Source organism: Wyeomyia smithii, chromosome 2, assembly GCF_029784165.1.
Source record: "Wyeomyia smithii strain HCP4-BCI-WySm-NY-G18 chromosome 2, ASM2978416v1, whole genome shotgun sequence".
Taxonomy (NCBI): domain Eukaryota; kingdom Metazoa; phylum Arthropoda; class Insecta; order Diptera; family Culicidae; genus Wyeomyia; species Wyeomyia smithii.
The window spans coordinates 228,761,511-228,785,086 of NC_073695.1; the positions used below are offsets into that span (position 1 = coordinate 228,761,511).

The 23,576-nt window shown below is 40.9% G+C and overlaps 2 protein-coding genes across 2 annotated transcripts in view; both read right to left on the minus strand.

Annotated features, from left to right (window-relative positions):
- Positions 1-23,576, minus strand: part of LOC129725599 (magnetosome-associated protein MamJ-like) — a 141,183-nt gene that overhangs the window by 45,550 nt on the left and 72,057 nt on the right. The gene's annotated exons all lie outside the window — the stretch shown is intronic.
- Positions 477-15,879, minus strand: LOC129725598 (protein krueppel-like). The gene is made up of 2 exons (XM_055681602.1): positions 14,853-15,879; positions 477-9,215 (listed from the first exon to the last, which is right to left on the minus strand). The coding sequence occupies exons 1-2, from the start codon at positions 14,890-14,892 to the stop codon at positions 7,681-7,683; spliced, it is 1,575 nt and encodes a 524-aa protein (XP_055537577.1). The 5' UTR covers positions 14,893-15,879; the 3' UTR covers positions 477-7,680.

Here is a 23,576-nt window from a genome sequence, read left to right on the forward strand (position 1 = left end):
AATTCTCCCAACTTTGAGCAAAATCTGTGATGGTCGTGTCCAAGTTTGTGCTTTTTCGTAGTCACTTCATATGGAATGACCCATTTCTTATGTCAATGTATTTCCTGCAATAGAAATACTCTTGATAACGGTTGCATTAAAAAATAAAATGACAAAAATTGCCGATTTTCCATGGGTTTATATTAGTCAGCCTATACACCAGAGAGACGCCGAGACACTCACCGTTAAGGCAACTGTCAACATCAAAACGGATAACGGCAATACAAAATTATACAGATCGCCCGTTTTGATGTTGACAGTTGCCTTAACGGTGAGTGTCTCGGCGTCTCTCTGGTGTATAGGCTGACTAGTTTATATTCATACGCACTGACGAAGCTACCCATGCAACATCTTTTATAGTAACCCATGAGTTAGCAGAATAAAATTGACAGCTCTATCAGTCGAACTCCGTGATGGCGTCGAACCGTGATGGCGAAAACAGTAAGTGTGCACGTTCAAAGAACGGCACCCACCGTGTCGAAAACGGCTATCGTGCGGCACCCTGTAGACGCCGGGTACGCCCGTTCCGAAATCGACAATATCTTGGCAGTATTGGACAATAATCAGAGCATCGAAAGAATGTCCGGTTCCGGACGGCCGACGACCCTGAGCGACAAGAAGCTTCGAAGGATGCTGAAGAGAAAGATCAAGGGAAAAGGGGCTACATCGCTGCGCTTGGTCGGGAGGTCGGTGTAGCCGACTAAACAGTGAAAATATACCTGGCGAACATGGACATGGATTGTCAAGTCGATTTCACCGGCAACTTGCGACGTGGCGATGGTGATGGATGACGAGACCTGTCTCACTTTGGATGGCAACGACTGGCAGGGCACACCGTATACTACTTCCCACACGAAGGAAGTGAGCTTCGAGGTGAAGTTCATTTCACATACCAAGTTTCCCAAGAAAGTGCTGCTGTGGTTGACAATCAGCGATAAGGGGATGTCAAAGCCGCTCTCTTTTCACTCCGAACTGGCCGTAAATGGGGATATTTACAGTACGAAGTGCCTACCGGAAGTTGCGACATCCATCAAAAAATACCATAAGGGCGAGGACGCGGTGTTTGGCCGGGTTTGGTGTCAGCCCATCACTCGAAGCGATCGTTGAAGAAGATGGAGCGGCTGAAAATAGATGTGGTACCCCAGTCGGAAAACCCACCCAACGTCCCCCACCTGCGGCCCATTGAGAATTTCTGATCAAACCTGAAGCGTAAGATTTACTCCAACTATTTTGTCGCGAAAACTGACGAGAAATTGATGAATAAAACGTAGAAAGAACTCACGGCGAATGTTCCGGTTAACTGCTGGAAGGCTGCCTGCAAGGGCTTAAATTTATCAAACTCAATTATCTGTCTTAGTTTTTTCATCATCAACCGAAATGTACAGTCGAATATCAATTAGATAGCGACCAATCTTTCTATAGCTCATTCTCAATGGTCCCTTCTGCTTCATATTCATCAAAATTATTCGTTTTATTGCGTCATTTTTCTATAACGACGGCCCCCTCAGATGTCGTTATAAAGCGATTCGACTGTAATGCAAACGTTAGGGTTAATCAATTTGATGGTCTTAAGCGCTAAATTTTGAACTTTTTTTCAGATTTTTATTCCTTTTAAATGTATGGTAACCCTGAAGAGGACCATAGTTCAATTGGGTCGAAGTCACTCGAAAATAATGTTGATGGTTACTGCACAGTTTTTGTTAGAGCATCTCCTTATCGTCAAAAAGCAAACAAAGGGTTGTATGCAAAGCTACGACCGCAAGGCTGATGAAGAACTAGATAAGGGAGCATGCATAAATGACCTAGCTTTATTAGGTTTTTTTTCTACTCCATTGTTCAAAAGCGACAAATGTTGACTCCTGGATTTTCCGTCATCGAGCTAGGGTGTCAAGATTGATAAGGTTGCATCGATCGCCATAAAGGTGACGGCGGATCATAACTGGCAGCGGAGAGATTTCTATCTAATATCACTCCCAGTCATTTATCTCTTTAACCACTCCATGGATGTGGTAGTTAAACATTATAAGCTGCGAGTTCCGATGAAATGTCATTACAGACCATTTGGGAACACTGACAATCAGTTCATTACGATGGCATTGTTCTACAAAAATATCCAGCAACTGCTGCAAACAATGACAATCTTTTATGCAATCCACGACGTTTCAGGTCTTCCGCGCATATGAGTTTACATCCATCACCAAATAAAATACCCACATCTTTTCAAAATATTGTAAAAAGCAACGGCCCCGAGTTGCTTCCTTGAGGTACACCGCTCAAGTTAACAAACGGGGTTGAGATACTCGCTTCCGATTTCACACGAAATAATCGATTGCACAGGTATGAACTAAACCATACGAACAATTTCGATGCAGTCGAGATTCCACGATAGTACCACTGACATCAATAGATTTAGGATCATATTTTCAAATGCAAAGCAAAATTGAAAATTATTTGCGAGAAAAACGTTTCAAAATTGCTTAAAACTTAAGGTTGTGTATGAGAAACGACCGCAACCTGTCTTATATCAACGTATTTTTGCAACACATTGAGGAATACACTCGATTCCTATTTCATCTCTCTTTTTTCTTTGTTTTATAGAAACCGGAAGTCACAATATTGGATTTACAAAAATTAATGGTCTAAGTGGTCAATTTTTGGCCTTTGTTAATAATTTCGATTACGGAAATACCCATATTGGGGCTATTTGATCGTTTTTGGCTTTTTTTCGGAACCCGAAAGTTACTGTCTTGGATTTCAAAATGACTGGACTGTTTTCTACCTCTGGGCATCATCTCGGTTTCAGAAGTACCTATATTAGGTGGTGTTCAGCCATTTTTGACAGTTCTCTGGAAACCATCTTGAACATCGAAATGGCGTTTTGAGTTGATTTGCGGTTTCTAAGCATCATTCTGATTTCGGAAATATCCATGTTGGGTGGCATTCGGCTATTGCAGACTCAGTTTCAAAATAGTGTCTGGGTTCAAGTTCCAGCCTCTGAGTATCATTCTGGTTCCCAGAATCACCACATTGACTAGTAGTTGACCTTGTTTTTAGCTCTGATTGGACAAAATTTGCATTCCAAACAAGGTACTACATTTTTCAGAATCAGAAAATCATGATTTTCCCACTTGTCGGACGCTTTATCATTTTTCCAATTAAATGTTACAAGACTGAAGAAATTCCGTTGAAAACTGACTGAGTTATAAGCATTTGAATTTGGACATTTTCCGTGACGCTCACGATGTTTTTGGTATTTTTATTTGCACCCCTCACCCAGAATGTTGCTTGCGGCGTAATTTTACGCGCTTATGAATCCAAAGTGAGGCTAAACATTTCAGTTGAGGGCAAAAAGGTGTATAAAGGAAATCAAGGGCTCAATATCGTTGAAAAAGAGCTAAAACATTTTCATTTGATGTCGTCGGAAGTTGCAGAAAATAATCTCGAAACTGCTGAAGAACCTTCAGAAGTTACAAAAGAATAGAGACTAGAAGATTGTTGTTGCCAAATTTTGCAATTCAACTGTGGTAAAAAGTAATCGGACTGAAAAGAAATAATATGTTGAGACCTATTATAAAAAAGGTTAAACGTGAACCAATAACAGATTTTCAAGGTTAAAAAATCCCACTCCAATGCTGAATGAATCATTAATATCAATCTGTCTGGTAGGTCACCGTTATGTCACAGAGCAATAAAAAATTTGCACACAAGCTGTAGTCTTGCATAAATCACTTTCCGTTCACTGCTGCTGGTATAGATGAGACTCTAAGTAGCCTCGAGCATCGACCTTGGAGTGCATCGAAAACCAGCTAGAAATTTTGCAAATTTAACCGTATCCTTTGCTTTACCGTTTCCTTCGCCCGATTCCCGGGAAGCCAACTTTTCGCATCTACACAAAAACCAACATTACGACAGCACAGTTTGCCGTCCTTCGTCCGGTTCTGGCTGGTAGGCCCAAAAACTGCTTTCCCGCTCTAGTTGTGGCCATAAATAGTGAGCAAATAAACCATAAATTTTTGTACCGTACCGTACCGTACAGTCAGCGGTCGAGAAAGTTTACAACCCTTCAGAACTGCAACCAAGGGTATGCACGCACACTTATGCAAACGGCAACACACCCACGCACTGGGTCCTAGGTTCGGTGTGGTAAAATAATTAGAAAATTATTCCGGAACATTTAAAATGGGCCACTTTTTTGCGATGTGCTTTTCGTATCGGTTTTTCGTTCCCTTGAAACCCCTGGACAAGTTTTTATGACATTAGCAAACACGAGTACACGAGTGATTTTTTGTTTGTTTCTTCTGCTGATTGTCTAGGTTTTTTTTTTCTCTTCTTCCCCATAACGTTCTCTGAATGTATGTGACACGAAACTAGAACAGGTCACCCGGCAGGGGTTGTGTCCTTCCTGGCTGTTTACGGTTCGAAAGTGAGAAGCAACCAGCAGGAGTTTGAGTTTGGGCTTTGCTCCTAGACTTTTGCAGATAGAATCAAGGTGCGTTCATTTCGTTGTTGAAACTGAGAGTTTTCGCGAAAATTACAGTCAAATTTCGATCGTTTTTTAATTCAGTTGCCTGCCTTGTTGTAAACGGTCGCTATTTATTGCCGGTTTCAAGGGGTTCAATCCTTTATCCCATCTCAAATCCTGACCACTTGACCACTCTTGACCGGGGAGTAAATTATGCCCATCCGCTGACATTCATCTGAATCCTTTATCCCTCGATTCCTCGTCTGGGATCGAAATAGATCAACCCTTCGGTTGCGAAATCTAATTCGCATGCAGCTGGAAAAATACCCACATCAAAAATTTTTCACAGGGTGCCAAGCAAAATAATGCCTTACGTCATCTTCGCTCCTCGCTTGAGAAGATTGCTAGTCTGCCACCCTGTCCCAAGCAGGCTGCGAGGACTTTCACCCTGGCCCTGACCCTTTTTTTAGCAGCGAAAACCACCGATTGCCGCACATACATGCACGCTTAACAAGAAAAAAAAGGGTGATCCCAACTAGGCTCAGTAGGCAGCGAGGATGAAAGGATTGATATCAATAAATTGTTATTTTATATTGCTGTTATTGAATCACACTTGGCCGGCGTTCGATGCCTTTGTGTCGCTGTCTGGAAGTGAAGCACCAAAATCCTACCCGGAACATCATCAAAAAATCTGTATAATAAACTACGGGTTGAATTCCGGATTATGGACGGCAGGCTGGCTACAAAGGAGAGTGTCCGTTTTGGCTGATAGGGTGACCTTGGGTCGGACTGGAAAGATGTGCAAATTTGGTAACAATTTGCAATCGCAGCAGGCGAAAGGACGAACCGAGGAACCGGGAAATGTTCAACATATGTAGAACACGCCTGAATTGATGTCCGATGAGTGATTCGAGTTGGTGTGAAAGGATGCGGTGTGGGCGCTGTGCTCTGGTATGCGATACTATAAAAGGATAGTTTAGTACGGTGTCCTGACGGAGCGGAAATTGAAATCGTTTGGGGGTTGACAAACCGCCGGGGGTTAGGCTTTTTTTCTCGGCCTGGCGATGACAGTCGGATGATGTCCCGGCTTAAAAAAAAAAAATTTCTCGCTTTTCTGCTTGCAGAAAAGGTAGGAGGTTTGATCCCCCGAACTTCTTTTCTCCGGCCCCCGGCATGTTATCGGACAATGAACATGAATGATTATAGCTTGAGTATGGGAGCTCGGAATGAGTTTCCTTTTTTTAGCGGACGGAGGGGATTTTGACCGTGTATGGAAATAAATCTTGAAATATGAAATGCATTGTGTTGATTTGGAATCAGTTGAATACCGACTGACGACTAGCAAAGGACTGGGAACAGTAGGGCAAGTGTATTAGCACTGTTCAAATTTAAAGCTATTTTTGGTTGCTATCGAACAAGTAGTGTGAGTTGGAAAATATTAAAATTATAATAAAAAATACAAAAACAAGTGCCATGTAGAAGAATATAGGAATAAAAAAAATTTCCAATCATATTTAATTTGATTTGAAGCTTATTCGCTACTATTTATATTTCACCAGATTCGGCCTCAGTTCGACTCAAGCTTATTCTGATTTGTTTTTTTTATCTAATATTACTGGCTTGCAATCAATTTCATCGATATTCGTTTCAAATTTACATAACACTTGGCCTCAACAGTTCCTTTCAATAGCTAAATAATTTAAAATAAAACTATGCACATGCAGCAAGAACTTTTACCCGCCATCGGAAGCGGCGGCCTCTTGCGAGCGAGCAATTGATCTTTTTAGTATAAATATTATTCAATCAGATTAAGTTAACCTTAGTTTTGACCGAACAAAGGCTGTGAGTAGGGACAAGAATGCACGAAAGGCAAATTTTGGGATTCTATCTTTTTTTTTGGTTTCTGGCTTTCCTTTGGAGAAGTTCAGCAATAGTTTGAAAAAGTGTGTGAACCAATGGAGAACCAATAAAACGAACTTAAAAGGGAACCAAATGTGATATAACAAACCTAGGAATAACACAAGAAATAATAACAACGAAAGTTTTCCACTGTTATAATAAATTTAAATATTTTATTTTGAATAACTTTTTCCACCTAAAATAAACAGAAAATAGAAATATACAGTTTTAAAAGCTTTCGAAAGCTGTCTTAGTTTTTTGTCACTATACTCGAATTTTGATTGTTCGCTGTTTTTGTTTTCTGTGTCTAGAACCAACTTTCAAAAAAAAGTTCAAAAAAAAAAAAACTAGAATGATTTTTCGTTGAGATTCTATCGGATTACATCAGACCACATTTATCCTAGAGGAAATAAACCAACCGAAAACCGCTCTAAACCTAAGCTCAAAACTTTCCTGTTTCCCGGAGCATTGGAAAACACATATATACGTATATAACAACTTAATTTCGCTGCCATACCAGGCACCGCTCGCTGGTTCCATTTCGAGGCCATCTTCGACTTTTTCAATGTTTATCATTTGCACCTTTTTTTTTACTTTACTTTCTTTTTCATCTCATCCCTACTGCCCGTGGCCTGCTGTGTGTTTCGGAGGAACTTGCATACCATTTCTATTAATCGTCGTTCGGGTTTACGTCTAGTTCAGTGTGTATGTGTTTTGTTTTTTTAATTGGAAACAAATAAAGTAAACATAACAAAAGCAGTTGGTTTCTGACAGGTGACAGGTCAGTAAAAATCCCTGATTAGACTGTGAAACCCGTGTTTTGTACACATTGTTTTTTAGCGATTTCTTCCCGCGATTGGTTTTATCAGATACGAAATGACAAACCAGTCGCCATTTTGTGTTGCTTTTTGGGTGAATTTTTTTCTGTTGTGGGCTGCTACAAGGGAAGGGTGTGCTGACGGAAATTATATGTACAGTTTTTTTCGCTCGATGAAACACAAAATGGCGGCCAGACCTTGGTCGATTTTCGCATTGTGAAGGAGAGAGGGGACGATTACTACCAATTGCTAGCCTTGGGGGGTAGATTATCAATATATGCATGTATATATATAGGTTTTCTTTGATTTTTAAATATATGCTTCATATATATGGCTTTTTCACTTAACTAAGCTACTTTTTTTACTTTCTCTTGGCATTGTTCGATTATTTGGTATCCGTTGACAACAACACGTTATTATTTGGGAGGTTTTTATTTGGGACAGGAGGAAAAAGGAGGGCATTTATGATTCCATACCGTGACGTTGGGCTGGTCCGTTGGTGGCGGCGGCCATCGCAGCAGCGGCGGCAAGAGCCAGTTTTTGCTGGCGCTGCTTCAGGTACAGCGAGGCGGCATCGTCCAGCTCTTCCAGTTCTTCCATGGTGACTGGAGAGCGGGGCGAATGCATGCTGAGGTCTTCCGGTTCCGTTTGCTCCGGTAGACTGGTTTTGATGTGAGTGATCTGCTGGGGCGTTCGGATCGATCGCAGATCGATGGCGGCCGCATGATGGTGGCTGCGGGCGTCCGGTGAGCTGAAGTCCAACGGAAGCGATAGGCCGGAAAGCTTTTGATGTAGCAAGACGGGAGGTTTGAGTTCCATCGAGAGGTCCGACACTTCGGAGCAGCCGGATTTCTGATCGCAGAGCGACATCGATGGACTGATGGCGGGCGTCGGTGGACTCGTGATGCCGCACTTGTGATGCAGCAGATGGTGCCGCCGGCGGTAACTGGAGTTACACCTATCACAATGAAATGGCCGCTGACCGCTGTGGCTGAGCATGTGAGCCTTCAGCTGGTTGGAATCGCTGAACTTTTGTTCGCACATTTCACACTCGTAGGGTTTCTCGCCGGTGTGCACTCGCAGATGCCGTCGGAGGTTCGCGACCTGGACAAACTGGCGATCACAGTGGGTACAAGAGTAGGGTTTCTCGCCGGTGTGCAGTCGCATGTGTGTTTTCAGATGGTGATCCCGGGTGAAGCGTTTGTGGCACTCGGGACATTCGAAGGGTTTCTCGCCGGTGTGGGTTCGCTCGTGATTCTGGAGGACGTGTTTGTAGCCGAAAGAGCGGTTGCAGATCTTGCAGGTGAAAACCTTATCACGGGAGGGATCCCTTGTCGAGGTAGTGATGGCAGGTGGCATTTCGAGGCTTCCGTTAGATTGGGGCGACGAGCCAGAGGTAGGCGGTGAGATAGGGCCCGGGCTGACCATGTCCATGTTGGGGATATCGACGGGCATGGTTTGGCCGGGCATCTGAAGCAGTGCAGATTCGGGTTTGAGAGAGATTTGTTTCCGCTTTGCAAGCTTCTTCTGTTGAGGTAGGATTTCCGAAGTGGTCGATACGATGTGGTTGTTGTTGGCGGTGAGTTTGAGAGATTTGGAGCTCTTTTGGCTTAGAGCAGGCGAGATGGGGCTTTGGGGTGGCGGTGGACTGTTGTTGTTGCTGTTCGGTGTTGGTGGGGCCCAGGCTCCAAACAAGGCCGGATGGGGCGGGAACAGGCCGGTGGCCAAAGTTGCCCTCAAGGACATCGGCAGGTTGGCGGCCATCAGGGCGGCTGCCGTCTGGTTGGCGGCTAGTAGCTGTGGTGCCAACATGCCCATTGCCGAAGCCGTCGGATGATAACCTCCGAAGATGTTAGGACTGGGATTCAAGCTCATACCTAGATGATGGTGGTGCTGCTGAAGATGGTGATGATGCTGACCGGTCAACGGCGGCGACACGGACATACTACGATCGTCTTCACGTTTCATGCTTTGCAGGGAACGAACGGCGGCTAATCCTGTAACGGAAAGCGAAAAACGGAATTAATAATTTGATTTGGTGCGAAGCCCGTGCTGTTCGCTACGGGCGAATGAAGGGGAAAAACGAAGTGAAGCATCTAAAAAGCTATCGATTTTTTTCTCGACTGTCTCGCGTTGAGTGTGTTTTGGGATTAAATTAGTTGACAAAATAAGCAATACGGTGATATCCGATACATCGCCAGAACGGCAGCTGATTGTTCAAGTTGGAAATTATAGTTTCGTTGTCGTTTCCGGTCGGCTGGAGGGGTTGTTTACTTAGCAATCGCTAAAGCCTCCCCGCTGCTAGAGTGACTGCCCAGCCGTGCCTCGCTGAACGATAGCAAGATATCGCAGCAAGCCCTGCTGTGAGGTGCAATCAAACGCTTCAGCTTGGTGCACACTGTGGTGTGCGCTCGCATGAATGAATCAACTTCGGAAACGTAAACAAACCATCGTAGAGCACACATAACCTACTAACCCGTGCTCATATGTGCCGTGTGTTCGAAAGGATTTCGCTCTCTCAGCCCTTTACGGGTGAGCGTGTGTGAGAGCGCCCGGCCTTTCGTCGTGTGTGCGAATCAGGAAGCAAAACAAAAACCCCTTCCACACGTCGTTGCTGCTGCAGGCTGGCAAGGGGAGAGGATTCCCCCCTTTCTTGACTAGACGGTTTGAATTGTCAGCACGTTCTTGTCGTCTCCACACACGTGCTACGTCAGAAAGGATCCTCCGGTAGCATGAATGTGTGTGTACACAACTTTCGCTTTTACGCGAAAATCACCGGCTTCCGGAACGGGTAGACATGTGTGAGAACGAGCAACCCCGGAATTGCCGGTACATGGAATCACGCGGGAAAACATTGTACTTGTTTCCGCAAGATTTGCTTGTGCGGCACGGGAAATGCTGCGAGTAAATCGAGCCGCTCCAGGAAGGATGAGTGTGAAATGATTTATTTACATATGGTGGCCGGTAATTCGAGTCCTGCCGTGTCCGTCTTTCGCCATGCTGCAGATGCATGGGAAAATCTGCTGCTCGAGCCGTAAGCCTAATGACAGGATGTGGACGTGGCCAGCCGCATCGCCAAGTGCCGACGGCAAGTGAAAAATGAACGGCGACGACGACGACGGTTAAGTTGGTTCTACATTCTTTTTTTTTCTTCGAAAGAACTGGCGCTTCCCAGTTACCAAGACAACCATTTTTATCGATTCGTTTTGTTCAGCCCGGAACAACACCGAAAAACCAAAGCTAATCCTTTATTTATAATTTTATTACTATGTGTTTATGATTTCACCCCTTTTTTATGGCTTTTTGTGGTGAGTTTTTGCTCTCTTACGCTTTCCTTCGGCGGCGCGAGGCACGCACGCAGTGAAAGCTTTTACTTTTTCAACTTCGCACAAGGAAAAAGAAACCCTTTCCTCTTTATTCGCCTCCTCCGAGAGTCGAATAAAGAAGCTCATTTTAGCGAACAAATGAAGAAAAAATGCCTCCCATTTGATTATTACTTTAACCCATTCCATCAATCATGCTCGATTTTGGCGTGCAGCAGCAGCAGGGACTTTCGTTCCTGGCAGCGAAAGACAAGGATAAAAGCGAAGCGGTTTTTCGCGAACTTGTGCTACGGGAGCACAAAGAAAGTCATTGAGGGGAGGAGGTGTGTACGTGAAATGTGGCGGTGCCCCACGCGTAAATCAGCCGTCGTCACAGCAGCCCCAAACTCCTGTTTCGACTTCATTTCTTCGTTTATATACTTAATAAGGAAGCTGGAAGAGTAAACCTGACTGCTGCTGCTGGTGCTGCTGGATAGAATCGACTCGAGTCCTTTCTTCGTCGCAGCCGTCGCCATTTCGACACGGCTTATGTATAGAGACGGGGTGATTGGGGAAACACGGAGCTGTTGCAAGATTAAAAGAAAATAACCCTTATTCAAACTAATTACGCCGTTCGTTACCGTTTTTTTTTCTTCGTTTGCCTTCTCTACGGTAAAGCGATGCTTTCCAGTAAAAGGGGTGGATGATTCGCCACCCACCACCCACCGCGTCTCATCCCTGGGGTGTGTACATAGCTATATATTTAAGAAGATATTTAAATTTTTATTTCTTCTCGCTGCTGCGAGAAGGGGAGAAGCAAAATTAGCATGGCGATAACGGCTTGTGGATGGTGAACACAACAGAAAGAGTGCGTCGGCCGCTTGGAATTTTGTGTTTTACAATACGCGCCGCGCTCTCACACACACACCAGGCGGCGGCAAAGGTCAGAGCAATTTAGTAACAATATTTAATTTCAGAATCCGATTAAATTTTGCACCGTTGCCGCTGACTGTTCTGGGCTGACTCGTAACGGGTAACTCGTAACAAACAGTGTCCGACTGATGATGATGGGCGGCGGCCGCGCAATCTGAGTCGCATTCACAACGAGCGGCAACACTGCCGCAGCAGCAGCCGATCGGTCATCTTCTTTTGTCGTTCGGGGTTTGCTTGGCGAAAAAAAATGTAGTAGGCGGTTGCTGTTGAACTGTTTTTTTTTTTGTGAATCGCCGACGGTATCCGACCGCAGTTCACCGGAATTTCTTCGAACACACAACAAGAGTTTGAATAATTAAAAGTGGCATTAATTTGATTTATTACGAAGCCGAGAAAAGCGGGTAGTTTGAGGTTAGGTTCGACGATCGGCGGCGTTTGGTGAGTATGAAATGGAACTTAACTTTGCAATGGCAAAAATTAACACTTTGCGGTGAAGAAAGTGAGCACAGTAGAGCTGTCAAAGCATGTACCGAAGGAAAAAGGAAGGAGACGATTGATTTGTTGTTTCGCACGTGTTTAAAGAAAATAATATGAGATCGGTTTACTTCGCGAAAAAAGGGTGATACAAAGAAAAAAGCATAAAATGGGTTAAGCTACTTTGAGTAAATGGGGGAGGAATCGCGTCAGAAGCTGGAATGTTCAAATTACACTGAAAACGTTTATTTTAGAATGTTCTAAAAGTACTGAACTTGAGTTGTGGCTAATCAAGCATCGGCTTAGTACGGAAGTTTCTGTTTCTTAAGTTAAAACGGGACGCAATTCAAGGAATATTTTATTCTAATATTGATTGGTTGCCGAATTTTTAATATTTTTGATGCCATAAAATTCAACAGAATCATAACAATTTGAACATTTCTATATGCTAGCGCAGCCTGCTGCTGGCAGTGCTAACAACACTGACGCAAAATTTGACACACGCAGTTGACTTGAAACTAGAAAAAAGCAAAAACAGGAATTTTGCGAGGCGCTACACTTTAGAAGCAAGTTTTAGCCCATTTCAGCCGATTTTTCGCGTTAATGTGAAAAATAGCAAGATTGAATCGTTTCAAATGTTTCACGGTGAAACCAAATGTGTAAATTGAATGCATGAAGTGCTCTGATGCTGGTTTAGCAGGTTCAGAATAAAAATTTGCAGGTTAGTTGAAAAGTAATAATATTCTATGAGGCATTCCCGAAATGCGGTAGTATGCAGGAGGAAGCCATCGGTCCATGCTTGGATTCCGTCCCACGTTTATATTTTATTTGGATCTTTACAACTGTTGAATTTTCTGGGTTACTGGTTACTGGATTCTATGAGAATGATTTCGCTGAATGTATATACTCTTCTACGCATATATCCTAATGTAATCTACTCATAGTTATGACAATTTCAAATTTCTTGAATACTTTTTCTTGGTGTGGCCCTAACTTTATATCTATTCTAATATTGAAAGCTGAGAAAAATTTCCTACTAGATACAGCCTTTACATGTGTAAATAAATGTGAAAAATAATATTTTGGAAACAAAAATGTTCAAAAGTATTACTGTTTCAAGTTTAATCTAATGTTTTCTTAGAAACTACAGTAGATAGAGAATTAGTGTCAAAAATCAAACTGTAGAGCGGCCTAAAACGTTCATTTTGAGCTTAGAAATAGTAATGCAAAGTACGTTTTTCGTGAAAAAACATGAAAATACCTTTAAAATAGTTGTTTCTTCCAAAATATTATAGTAAATATTGATAGTTTTTGCTTACAAAATGTTATTTTTCACATTTATTTAGACATGTAGGCTGCATCAAATAGAAAATTCTTCTTGGCTTTGAAACGAAACCAATAGGTTCACTCAAAGTGAAATACTTTTGATGCTACGGCCACTTTAAGTAAGAAGAAACTCGAAATCAAATAACTCTGAGTAGATTAACATTAGGACATATGCGTGTGAGTGTTATTCTCATCAAATGTGACCTTTATCAGCCTCTGTAATATCCCTTACAGGAAGTCTAATACCTTGTTTATTTTTCTAGTAACAGAAAATTAGTAAAAATGGAAAATCGAATGCTTTATACTAATCTACTAGAAGTAAAATGACTTTTAACGAAAAGCATTTGTCAATGAAAATCAAATCAAAATATGAAAATGGACATGAGCAAGAATTAGTTAGCAGTAACCATCAAAATGGCGTCTATGAGTAGATTAATTAAAAATGGCAGAACAACTATAAAATGAAACCTGTGCTTTTTCACGAGCAAGCAAGTGAAAATTTAAGTCTATGCTCACAACATTTACTCGAAACATTCGGAAAACTTCGAATGAAACGACTTGTGATCATTTTAACAATAAACTGTGTACTACACGATTTGTCCGGCTTAATCGAAGGATGAAGGATAATAATTTTTGATGACCCAATAAACCAAAAGCTGCAGGTTTATTTCTGAATTAATTTTTATAGGATATAGGGACCTGAAGAGTTTTTTTTGTAAGCAGCCCAAAAAACTCTGATTGGTATGTTTGAATTTCCAATACAGGACGGACTCGACTATCCGGAAATTCGATTATCCGAAATTTTAGACTCGATTATCCGCAATTTTATTTTTATGGTGTACGTTTTTAATTTTTATTCCGATGCCGATTTATTTTTTTTTGCTTCTCAAGATTTTACCCCTTTTCGCCTCAGAAATAATTTCTGGTTACGCCACTGCTTCATACAAGCAAAATAAAAAAATGAAATATTTATTTTATGTTCGTTAAAAGCAAATTCAAATATTTTTTCTATGATTCTGTAATCCGGAAAACTTGGTTATCCAGAATGAACATTTTTTTGATGTTCCAGAGAATCGAGTCCGACCTGTAATTATCAGTTTTTTAAGTCTTTAGAGAAGGTCGAAAAGAATCTTAATTCGATAAACTATCATTCACCTTCAAAGTTTACAGAAATTTTTGATTTTTTTCGTTAATAGACAACAAAGTTTGTAAAAATTTAAATTTTACAAAAACTTAATACATTAAACTCTTGAATATTTCATATTTTATTGGTGAGCATGAGCGAATTTTTAGCGCTAAACAATGTTTTGCTACAATTCGTGAGAAATTTTCGAGAAGTTACTTAGACAAACCAAAAACTTTATTGTCATCGCTTTCAACATACAGAAGAAAAGTATTGCTTTAAATTGATTTCTGCTTATTTTATAAATTGTTGGTTTAATTGGACTTGAATTGGGTAAATAACAAGTTGAATAACTTGATTAGAGTCATAAACCCTCGTTTTCGATTATATTAAATGCTTCATGTATTTTCCAACGTTGCAATCAATAGCCTCCCCCTAACATCCCCCCAGTAAGGAGTGTCCCCAATCGCACTTACCTCGTGCTGTTTGCGCTTCCTGCAGCAATGACAATGCCATTGCCTGCTTGGATGACGAAAACCGATCTCGCGGTCGGTTGGCGGTTGATTTGTTTGTGTTGTGCTGTCAATATTTTACAGCAACACTCTCCTGGAGTCCGAAATGCTCTCCCGATTTTAGCCCGGTTTGTTAAAACACGGCTAACACGTAACTAAATTCACACTATTTGCACACTAAATTCACTGTGTCTCGTTCAAAATTTTTGTTTTGTTTTCAATCCCCGGGTTACATACAAACTTTCACGTAGGTAATCCCCGGTAATCACTTTCGATCACACCCTGCTTACAGTGCGTATCTTCAGCGTATCACATTTGACGAAGTACTTAACTAGATCTGCTATTAACTAACGCTAGTACCGCTACTGTTCAGTACTAGTACTATAACTACTACTACTAGACTTCCACGCGGGAGGAACTTGGGCCGTGCCTTGTTTGTGTTTGGTTTAATTTCAACAAAATTTCCGTTTTAATTCAGGTGCACTCTGCTTGGTTGAATCCGTATGTTGACTGTTGTTGGGTTGCTCAATGCACCATCATATTTGGTAGTGGCCAAAAAACACACCGAAGGAGAGCGTACACGTCTGCACGCTGGGAAAATCAATACACGACTGACGGTAGTCAACGATGGCACGCGAGGTAAGTACCCATTAAAATTTTTTGGCCGCCGCTTCTTCTGATCTGTTGAAGTCTCGTTTGTGGCCCGATCCGACGGTGTCGTGGCAGTTGCGGAGGGAGGCGGTGTGTGTCGCGTGGTTGTTGATGTCCAGCAGCCGACTGTGCGACCGAGATAGACTGCTTCGGTACTATACTACTACTTCTTGCTGGAGCTGTTGCCAGTGGTGGCACGCGAGATGAGAGCAGGATACTGAATGAAGTTACGAAATCAGAGCAAACGTAACTCTGGCTGCCGTAGCAAAATAAAAGCAAAAACCCCGAAAAAGAATCAACTCCCGTCCTGCTCTTGAAGTGCGCGTTTCACTTTCAATGGATGACGAGATGACACTGCTGCCTTTGCGGGCTCTGCTTCCACATGACTATGCTGGCTGACGCACCAACACATAGCCGTCGTCGACCGTGAGCAAACAAACCACCCAAAACGGGGTGTCCTGTCCCATCGTTCGCTGTTATGCTGTGCACCGATTCTCTCCCATGCACCCGCAAGCAATCATCAACCCGTACCAACACTCGCACACACAACATGCTCTCGCACACTCTCCCTCTCTCTTGCCAACATTGGCCGCCACTTGTGGTAGTGTTTGCTGACCTAGCACAACACACGCGTTCGCACGCTCGTCACTCTCTCCGGCCACAGCATAAAACCCGCTCCTGCGCGCAGCCTTTCACCCCTTGAGCATAACTCGCTCTCTCACGCTCTCCTAGCATGGATGATGATGGTTCCTAACAACACCACCCCATCGTCATTGATTCGTACACGCACCGGAACGCGCGCTTCACGCACCACGACTCTCTTTCTCCCATCAACCCGTCATCGGAACACAATCATCAATCCTAAAAAGTAAGGGGCAATAATCCATTCCGCAGTGCCAAAGCGGGACGATCCCAACCAAGTAGGCAGCACCGGTCGTCTCACTCTGTCTCACGGTGCAGTTGGACCGTCGAAATCCCCTCTCTTTTAATCGAACATACCGGACTGTGGTTCGTGCGTACCGGTCCGGTTGTTTTATCACGGCCGGCGGCGGCAGAACCGAAGAGAATGAGCGCATTATCCTTTGCCGGACGCAATGTGCGTGTCCTGTGTGTCCAGCCAGTATACTACACCTTTACGATACGGTGGCAGCGGCCTGTGTGCGTGTGAGCCAATCTCGTCGCAACACCAGAGCGCGGGGGGTTTGATCATTTAATTTTCTGCGTGATGCTTTTATGTTTTATTGATGGGATGATTTGTGTTGTCCTGCCGGCCGTTTCGTGGTGGTCAAGCGAGAGTTCCTTGCTCATCGGTGTCGTGCACAGGGTGTTCCGGATAGTGCGATTTTGTTTTTGCTGAGCTGCTCTCATCGCGTGCGTACGTGATCGGTGAGCGATGAGTAGCCCATGCGTATCATCGGAGGTTCCGGTTTTGGGCCGCCCGTGGGGAAGGTGCGAGGTCCGGTTTTCTGTACACACGATACGATCGAGTGATGCAACCTATTACCACTGATGGCTGATTGTGTCGTAAGCGGCTGCCGTTTTCAGTTGGCTTGGGGAAGGTTGTGCTGCGTCTGCGGTTCTTTGTTCGGACTTTCGGGGAATTTCCGATTAGCCGCTTGCTGCGGCGATCGGTAATGGCAATGGATTTCTTATCTGGTTTTGGTATTTTGTGTAATTGAAATTGAACCAAAGTGGTTGTTTCAAGGTTTGCCTCCGAGGCACCTCGCCTGGCGGAGGATAGAATGGTTGTTTGTTGCATGTTTCAGATAACATGTTTTTGAGTGAAACAGCTTACAAGGGGAGATTACTTCAGTTGGGAGGTTTCGATTAGGAAACTTCCAGCATGATTATGTATAATTTACAATACAGAAAACTCTGAATAAGTTAAGGTTGTTGAAAATTTAGGGTGAGGATTGATTTCTGGAAAAAAAAAATTTCAATTTTATAATCAAGGACGGCCAATTTACAATATATTTATTCCAATTCAATTATTCTCTTTTACCGTACTAATGTTATCTAATTATATATAACATTATAACATCTTAGTAACTAAACTAACTTGAATGCCTTGCACCCCTAGTGAGACTTAAATCTCTTTGAAGGGAGTGCTCGTACTCCCGCACTCATAATCGGAGTTCTTTAACTTTATCCCCGCGGAGAGAAATCAGTTTTTACATCGAAAAATGGCATTTTAATTCTTATTACTCAGCAACCGCATGCATAATTGGCACAAACTATATTGCATGTTGAAGACCAATCTGTTGTCTAACTGCTTAGAATATTTTCATCGTTAGAAATTTCAAGTATATTTGTCAAACTGTTATCAAAGTTTATATGTCAGGTGATGCGGGGAATGGGTTAACGTAAGAATTGTGAAAGTTTCAATAGAAAGTCTCAATAGACGTAACAAAGAATCTTAAAAAAATTTAAAAGTTATCTCGTCTCTCAATGTAAGTGATAGCGCATTGTATTGCACTTTTCCGTAGCACGGAAATGCACTTTTGCCGAATTCACTTCACTTACTTTCGTCGTTTCAAGATTAGACTGAGTTCTGGTGAATTGGTTGTGTGATGTTCTAGTTGATTATGGTGCGTTGATGCTTTCTACAGAATTTTATGCCTTTAAATTATGTTTTGCCTTTCACGAAGTACTGCTACTGGCACGACAGATGTGGCTGCCTTCTCAAACAATCCAATTGTGGAATACAAACGAGGTGTCCGGTAAACTGAGGTAAACAACGGTTTCGGAGAGTTTGTAGTGACTTAATTTTATACTTGCTTGCTGCCCCCATATTGAAATTATATACTGTAGTTTTGATTGCATGAAATTATGTACTGTAGTTTTGATTGCATGTTAAATGCTAAGCATTTGTTTCGTTGGTTAATAATTGGAAACCTTACACATGTTGCTGTATTACGTGAGATTCTTGTCAAATATTAGGCCTAGATACTCATAAGTCTCAACTTTTTCGATTGTGTAAGAGTTGACTCATAAGTCATCTGAAGCGGGCGGAAACAAAAATCATGTATTTTGCTTTGGATATGTTGAATGATAATAAATTCTCTGCAAAGTATATCTGCAGTTTCTCCATGTAATCCTTCATTTGTTGAGTAATTTGATTCGAATTAGTAGATGCATAGGATACAGACCATTAGCAAACAGACGTGGTATTCAATGCAGTCCAATGTTTGGTAGGTCATTGATATAGACTAAGAATAGTGGAGACTCCATGTTGCTGCCTTTAGGTACTATAGCGGAATTTAAGTCATTACTACAAGAATCATTCATAACTACAAATTGCATTACCGATGAAAGGTAGCTTCGTATCAAATCGTTCGCTGTTCTCCGAATACCATAAAAATCAACTTACGTAACAGAACTTCGTGGTCAATCGTATCATACGCCTTTTTCAAATCTAGGAAAAGTACACTATCGTGACTCTAACGCACTTCAGATGCTGTTAACTAATTCACAGGCTGCAGTTTATGTGCTAGATCCAAAGCGGGAAACCATACGGATGACTGAATAAAACTCCATGACATTTGAAAAACTAGTTTATTATGATTACGAACAATTTTTCAAGCATTTTGCAGGTAAAATGGGTATTGGTCTACAGTTATTGGCCTGTGCTGTATTACCCCCTTGTGCAAAGAATAACCTTCGCAATCTTCAAAAAATCAGAAAATGACCCGTAATGATCGACTGGTTGAAGACATTTCGCAACAAAACAGAGAATACATTGTGATGCAGCTTGAGAACGGATACTGGGATTTCATCCGATCCGCAGCTTTTGTGAGTACAGAGATCTGTTATCAAAACGATAAGCCTGTCTGTCTGTCTAATCCATATAGACTTGGAAACTACTGAACCGATCGACATGAAAATTTTTATGCAGGGGTTGGAGTTATTTAGTGGAGACAAACTGGCAATTTTGTTGATATCACGGGAACTATTAACTGTCGAGGCTAACTGGGGTCCAACGTTACAAAAATATTCATTAAAAGCATTTACAACGATTTCACCATGCGCCACGAAATCTGTTGCTAATTGCAGTTCTGTTGTTTACTTGCTTTCTTCCTGGTAGCCCAATACCTTTTGAAAATTTCTTCATATACTAGTTTGGCATTGGAAAAAAAGTGGTGAAAAGTATTTTGCTTCACATATTTCTTGGCTTGTTGTACTTGTGGATATTAATTATTTTCATTAATATTTATTTCTGTTCTTCATTGTGGAAATTCCACTTCGTGGAAATTCCACTTCTTCGTGGAAATTCCACTCTACGTGCATGTGAAAATCGTTTTTCATAAACGGGATGTGGATAAAGTTTTTATGTATTTTTGATCATACTTTCTTTTTCGTCAGTGTGAACGTACACTTTTAAAATGTGGGAAAAGATTTATTTTGTAAAATGAAACAATATGGTGAAGCAACAAAGACAAGCACAGAATTATGGTCCAAAAAGAAGGATCAATGTTTTGTGATGTAAAACTCCTTCGGTAAAGTAGTATATCGGATGAATAATGACAATTTGCTATGTATAATAGTGAGATTGAATTACATTTTGAATCGTCACCTTACAATCAGCCAAATCTTCGGTTTAAGATCGGTAATTCTATGGATTCAAAAGTGCAATACGACATAGTCCCAATAAGTTTTTTTTTACTTATACTAATTTACTCAAGGGACAGAAAATGAGTTAAGCATTGTTTCAATGAACTACTAAAAGTGTCTATGAACTCTTCGAATGAACAGTTCTTTCGAACTAGTTTACACTAATTATTAACCTGCACCCAATTTCGAATCGAATTTTTCTCAGTTTTGTTCAGCAATTTATTACTAAACTCATAAATATCCGGAAATTTATCGCATTACAAAAATAAACCCTGGAGGTAAGAGTTTTTGCAAATGACTACTACGTTGATTGCGCGGAATGCATTGATTATTTTGAAACTTCGTTCGGAAAATTGGTTCAATTGGTAGGTTAACATTGACGCTCACCTATTTTTTTGCATCCTGTAGCATTTTTTTCAGTTTTCTAATGCTTATCTCAGATTCAAAATCGTCAGTTTCGAACAGGGTCAAAATCGTATTTTTCTAATATAATCCAAGATGGCGGCCAAAATTCTGATCATTCCAAATGAAAGCTATATTATTCCTCTTTACAGAAAAGTGCTACTTGTAGTAGGTTCCATAACGAATTTCCGAGATATAGTTCAAATAAAACATCAAGAATTGCTAAAATTTCCATTTCTTTGGAAACTATTTCACTCTTGGCGTCGTACACAAATTACGTAACGCTAAAAACCTAGATTTCAGACCCCCTCCCCCCTATGTAACGATAAGTAACGTTCGATATGACGCCCTCCCCCTAAAATTACGTAATGCTGGACATCCTGCCCCCCCCCTTCTAAATTCGCAATTTTGAGCAAACATCACAGTTACGTAACGGTCTCAACTACCCCCCCCCCTCTCCCCAATGTAACAACAAGTTAACGCGGACTCAACCCCCCTCCCCCCCCTTCATGCGTTACGTAATTTGTGTACGGCGTCCTTTGGTGACCGAGGTACACTGTTTCCAAAGCTGCAAAAACGTGATCGAAATTATTTTGACCCAAAAAACTAGATTTTAGAGCCATAGAGCCTCCAGAAAAGTTGATCCATTAATGATTCTCCATTTTATAGAAGTTGCAATTTTGTGATTAATCCACTTAACAGTGAGAAGCGAATTTTCCTTTTTCATTTTTGCATATGAAAATTCACTTTGTTCGGCAAAGTTGTTGCACATTTTATAAGAAACAACTTTCTCAAAGGTATTATACCTCTATCTGCCTTCTTAAATGGACCTTTGTGAAGGTTTCTACAGATGGCCACTAAAAATCATCTTTTTTAATATAACATTCTGTGGTAATTTCATAATTTTCCAATGTTCTACATTGTTGTTTACTATCACAAATTCATCCAACAAAGTTAATTTTTATCTATCATATTACATCGGTTATTGACGATTTTTATTAATGCACTAATTTACTAACAGATATCTTTAAAACCTGCAAATATCTGCATACCAAACCTTTTCTATATTTAGGTATAAGTAAAACGTCATTCAGTCCAGATATAGGCATTTATCTCTCGCTGTCTCCTGTGCAGATATTTGTAAATAAATAGGTGCATTATTTCTATAAAAATCTTTGATAACTAAATAAACTTCAGAAATAAAAATAAACTTTCTTCGGTGAACTTGTATGTTTTATTGTAGTTAACAACATTGTAGAACATTGAAATTGTTTTAGAAAATCACTATGAAAAGTTATATTAAAAAATAATTTTAAGGGGCATTCTAGAGAAAACTTCGCAACAGTTCATTTAAATGACCAGATACAAGTATAGTGTTTTCGACAAGGTTGTTTCTTACAAAATATGCTGAAACTTTACTCAGCAAAGTGGATTTTTATATGCAAAAACGAGAAAAATGAAACTCATTTCTCACTTTTAGGTAGATTAATCACAAAATTCTTACTTGTACAAAATGGAGAATAGTTAATAGAACAACTTTACTGAAGACACTATTACTCCAAAATCATTATTTTTTGAGTTAAGAGTAATTAGTGTAAATAAGCGCATTATTCTAGTAAAAATCATCAACAACCAAAAATATATGTTCAGGCACGAATGCACACAATATGTGTAAAGTGTCTTTAATAAAATTACTAATAATAATAATAATAAAAATATATGTGTGATAAAAATAAACATTGTTCGAAGATATTGTTTGTTTCGTTGTAGCAAACAGTTTTGTAGAACATTCAAAAATTGTAGAAATTCACTATAAAAAGTTAAACAGCAAAAAAAAATTAATAGCAATAAATAGGAAACTCCACAAAAGTCCATTTAAATAAATAGATAGATGTATGCTGTCTTCCACAAAGTTGTTTCTTTCGAAAGTTGCTAATACTTTGCTGAACAAAGTGCATTTTTATATTCCAAAATGAGAAAAGTAAAACTCGTTTCTCACTGTTGAGTGGATTAATCATGGAATTGCTACTTCTATAACATGGAGATTAATTAATGGAACAACTTTGCTGAAGACGTTACGGCTCTAAAATCAATGTTTTTGGGTCAAAATAATTTCGGTCACGTTTTTGCAGCTTTGGAAACAGTGTGCGAGGGGAAGGCTTGTAAACGCTCACCATTTTCATTTGATCTCGCTTTCTTAGCGTGCGTCACAGTCGGCTTTCGCTCGTAAATGTAAAATAACCAAACCATCGCCGCTTAGCTCACAGAAAGAAAACGATAGTCAAACGCCACTCGCGTATCAAAGAGATGCACATTGTCAATCGTTTAGCGATGTTATTTCGGCCTATTTCTGTCTACTTCGTTCATTTATGTCGAGAAATATCATTACAAGATCAATGATATAAATTATTTCCAGAATACACGCACTCAACGTGCGTAATTCTCATTTCTAGAAAAAATGTCAAAATACGTTTGAGGAAAATAACGTCGTGATGGCGATAGTCATTTGACTAGTTTGTTTAAGAATGTATTCAGACAGCGAGCCTTGGTAGCGTCAGAGGGAGAAGAAGACGATTATCGCAGTGAAAAGTGGTTCTACCGTGACCATTTCGAAGCCTGGCGAGGAGTCAACAAATTCAATCAAACAAAAATGGCATAATTTTTCTTTCTCTATTTCTAACAATTATGTGCATTTATATAAAATTCGAAAGACCTTGTGCACCTAGTGACCTGGTTTCAGCGAGAATTACTCCTAAAAAGCAAAGCCTTGGTGCTACATTTCGTATCGGAATTCGACCTTCTGTTTTACTATACACAGACTTCGCAGCCGACTGTTAAATGTACAGGACTCGAACATACGACGACTGGCTTTTTAGACCAGCATCGTACCTCGAGACCAGCAGGAAGAATTACTCCTATGGAAAACAAAAGTTAAAAGATTACAAAAAAAACTTTGCCTCCTTTGATGTTCGTTAATTAACCATACCTCTATCTGCCTTCTTAAATGGACCTTTGTGAAGGTTT

Bases quoted from the DNA above. Each gene is read 5' to 3' on its own strand.
- LOC129725598 (XM_055681602.1), bottom strand. From the start codon at position 14,892: ATGGCATTGTCATTGCTGCAGGAAGCGCAAACAGCACGAG. The intron at 9,216-14,852 runs GTAAGTGCGATT...TTTCCGTTACAG, and splicing joins GGAAGCGCAAACAGCACGAG to GATTAGCCGCCGTTCGTTCC.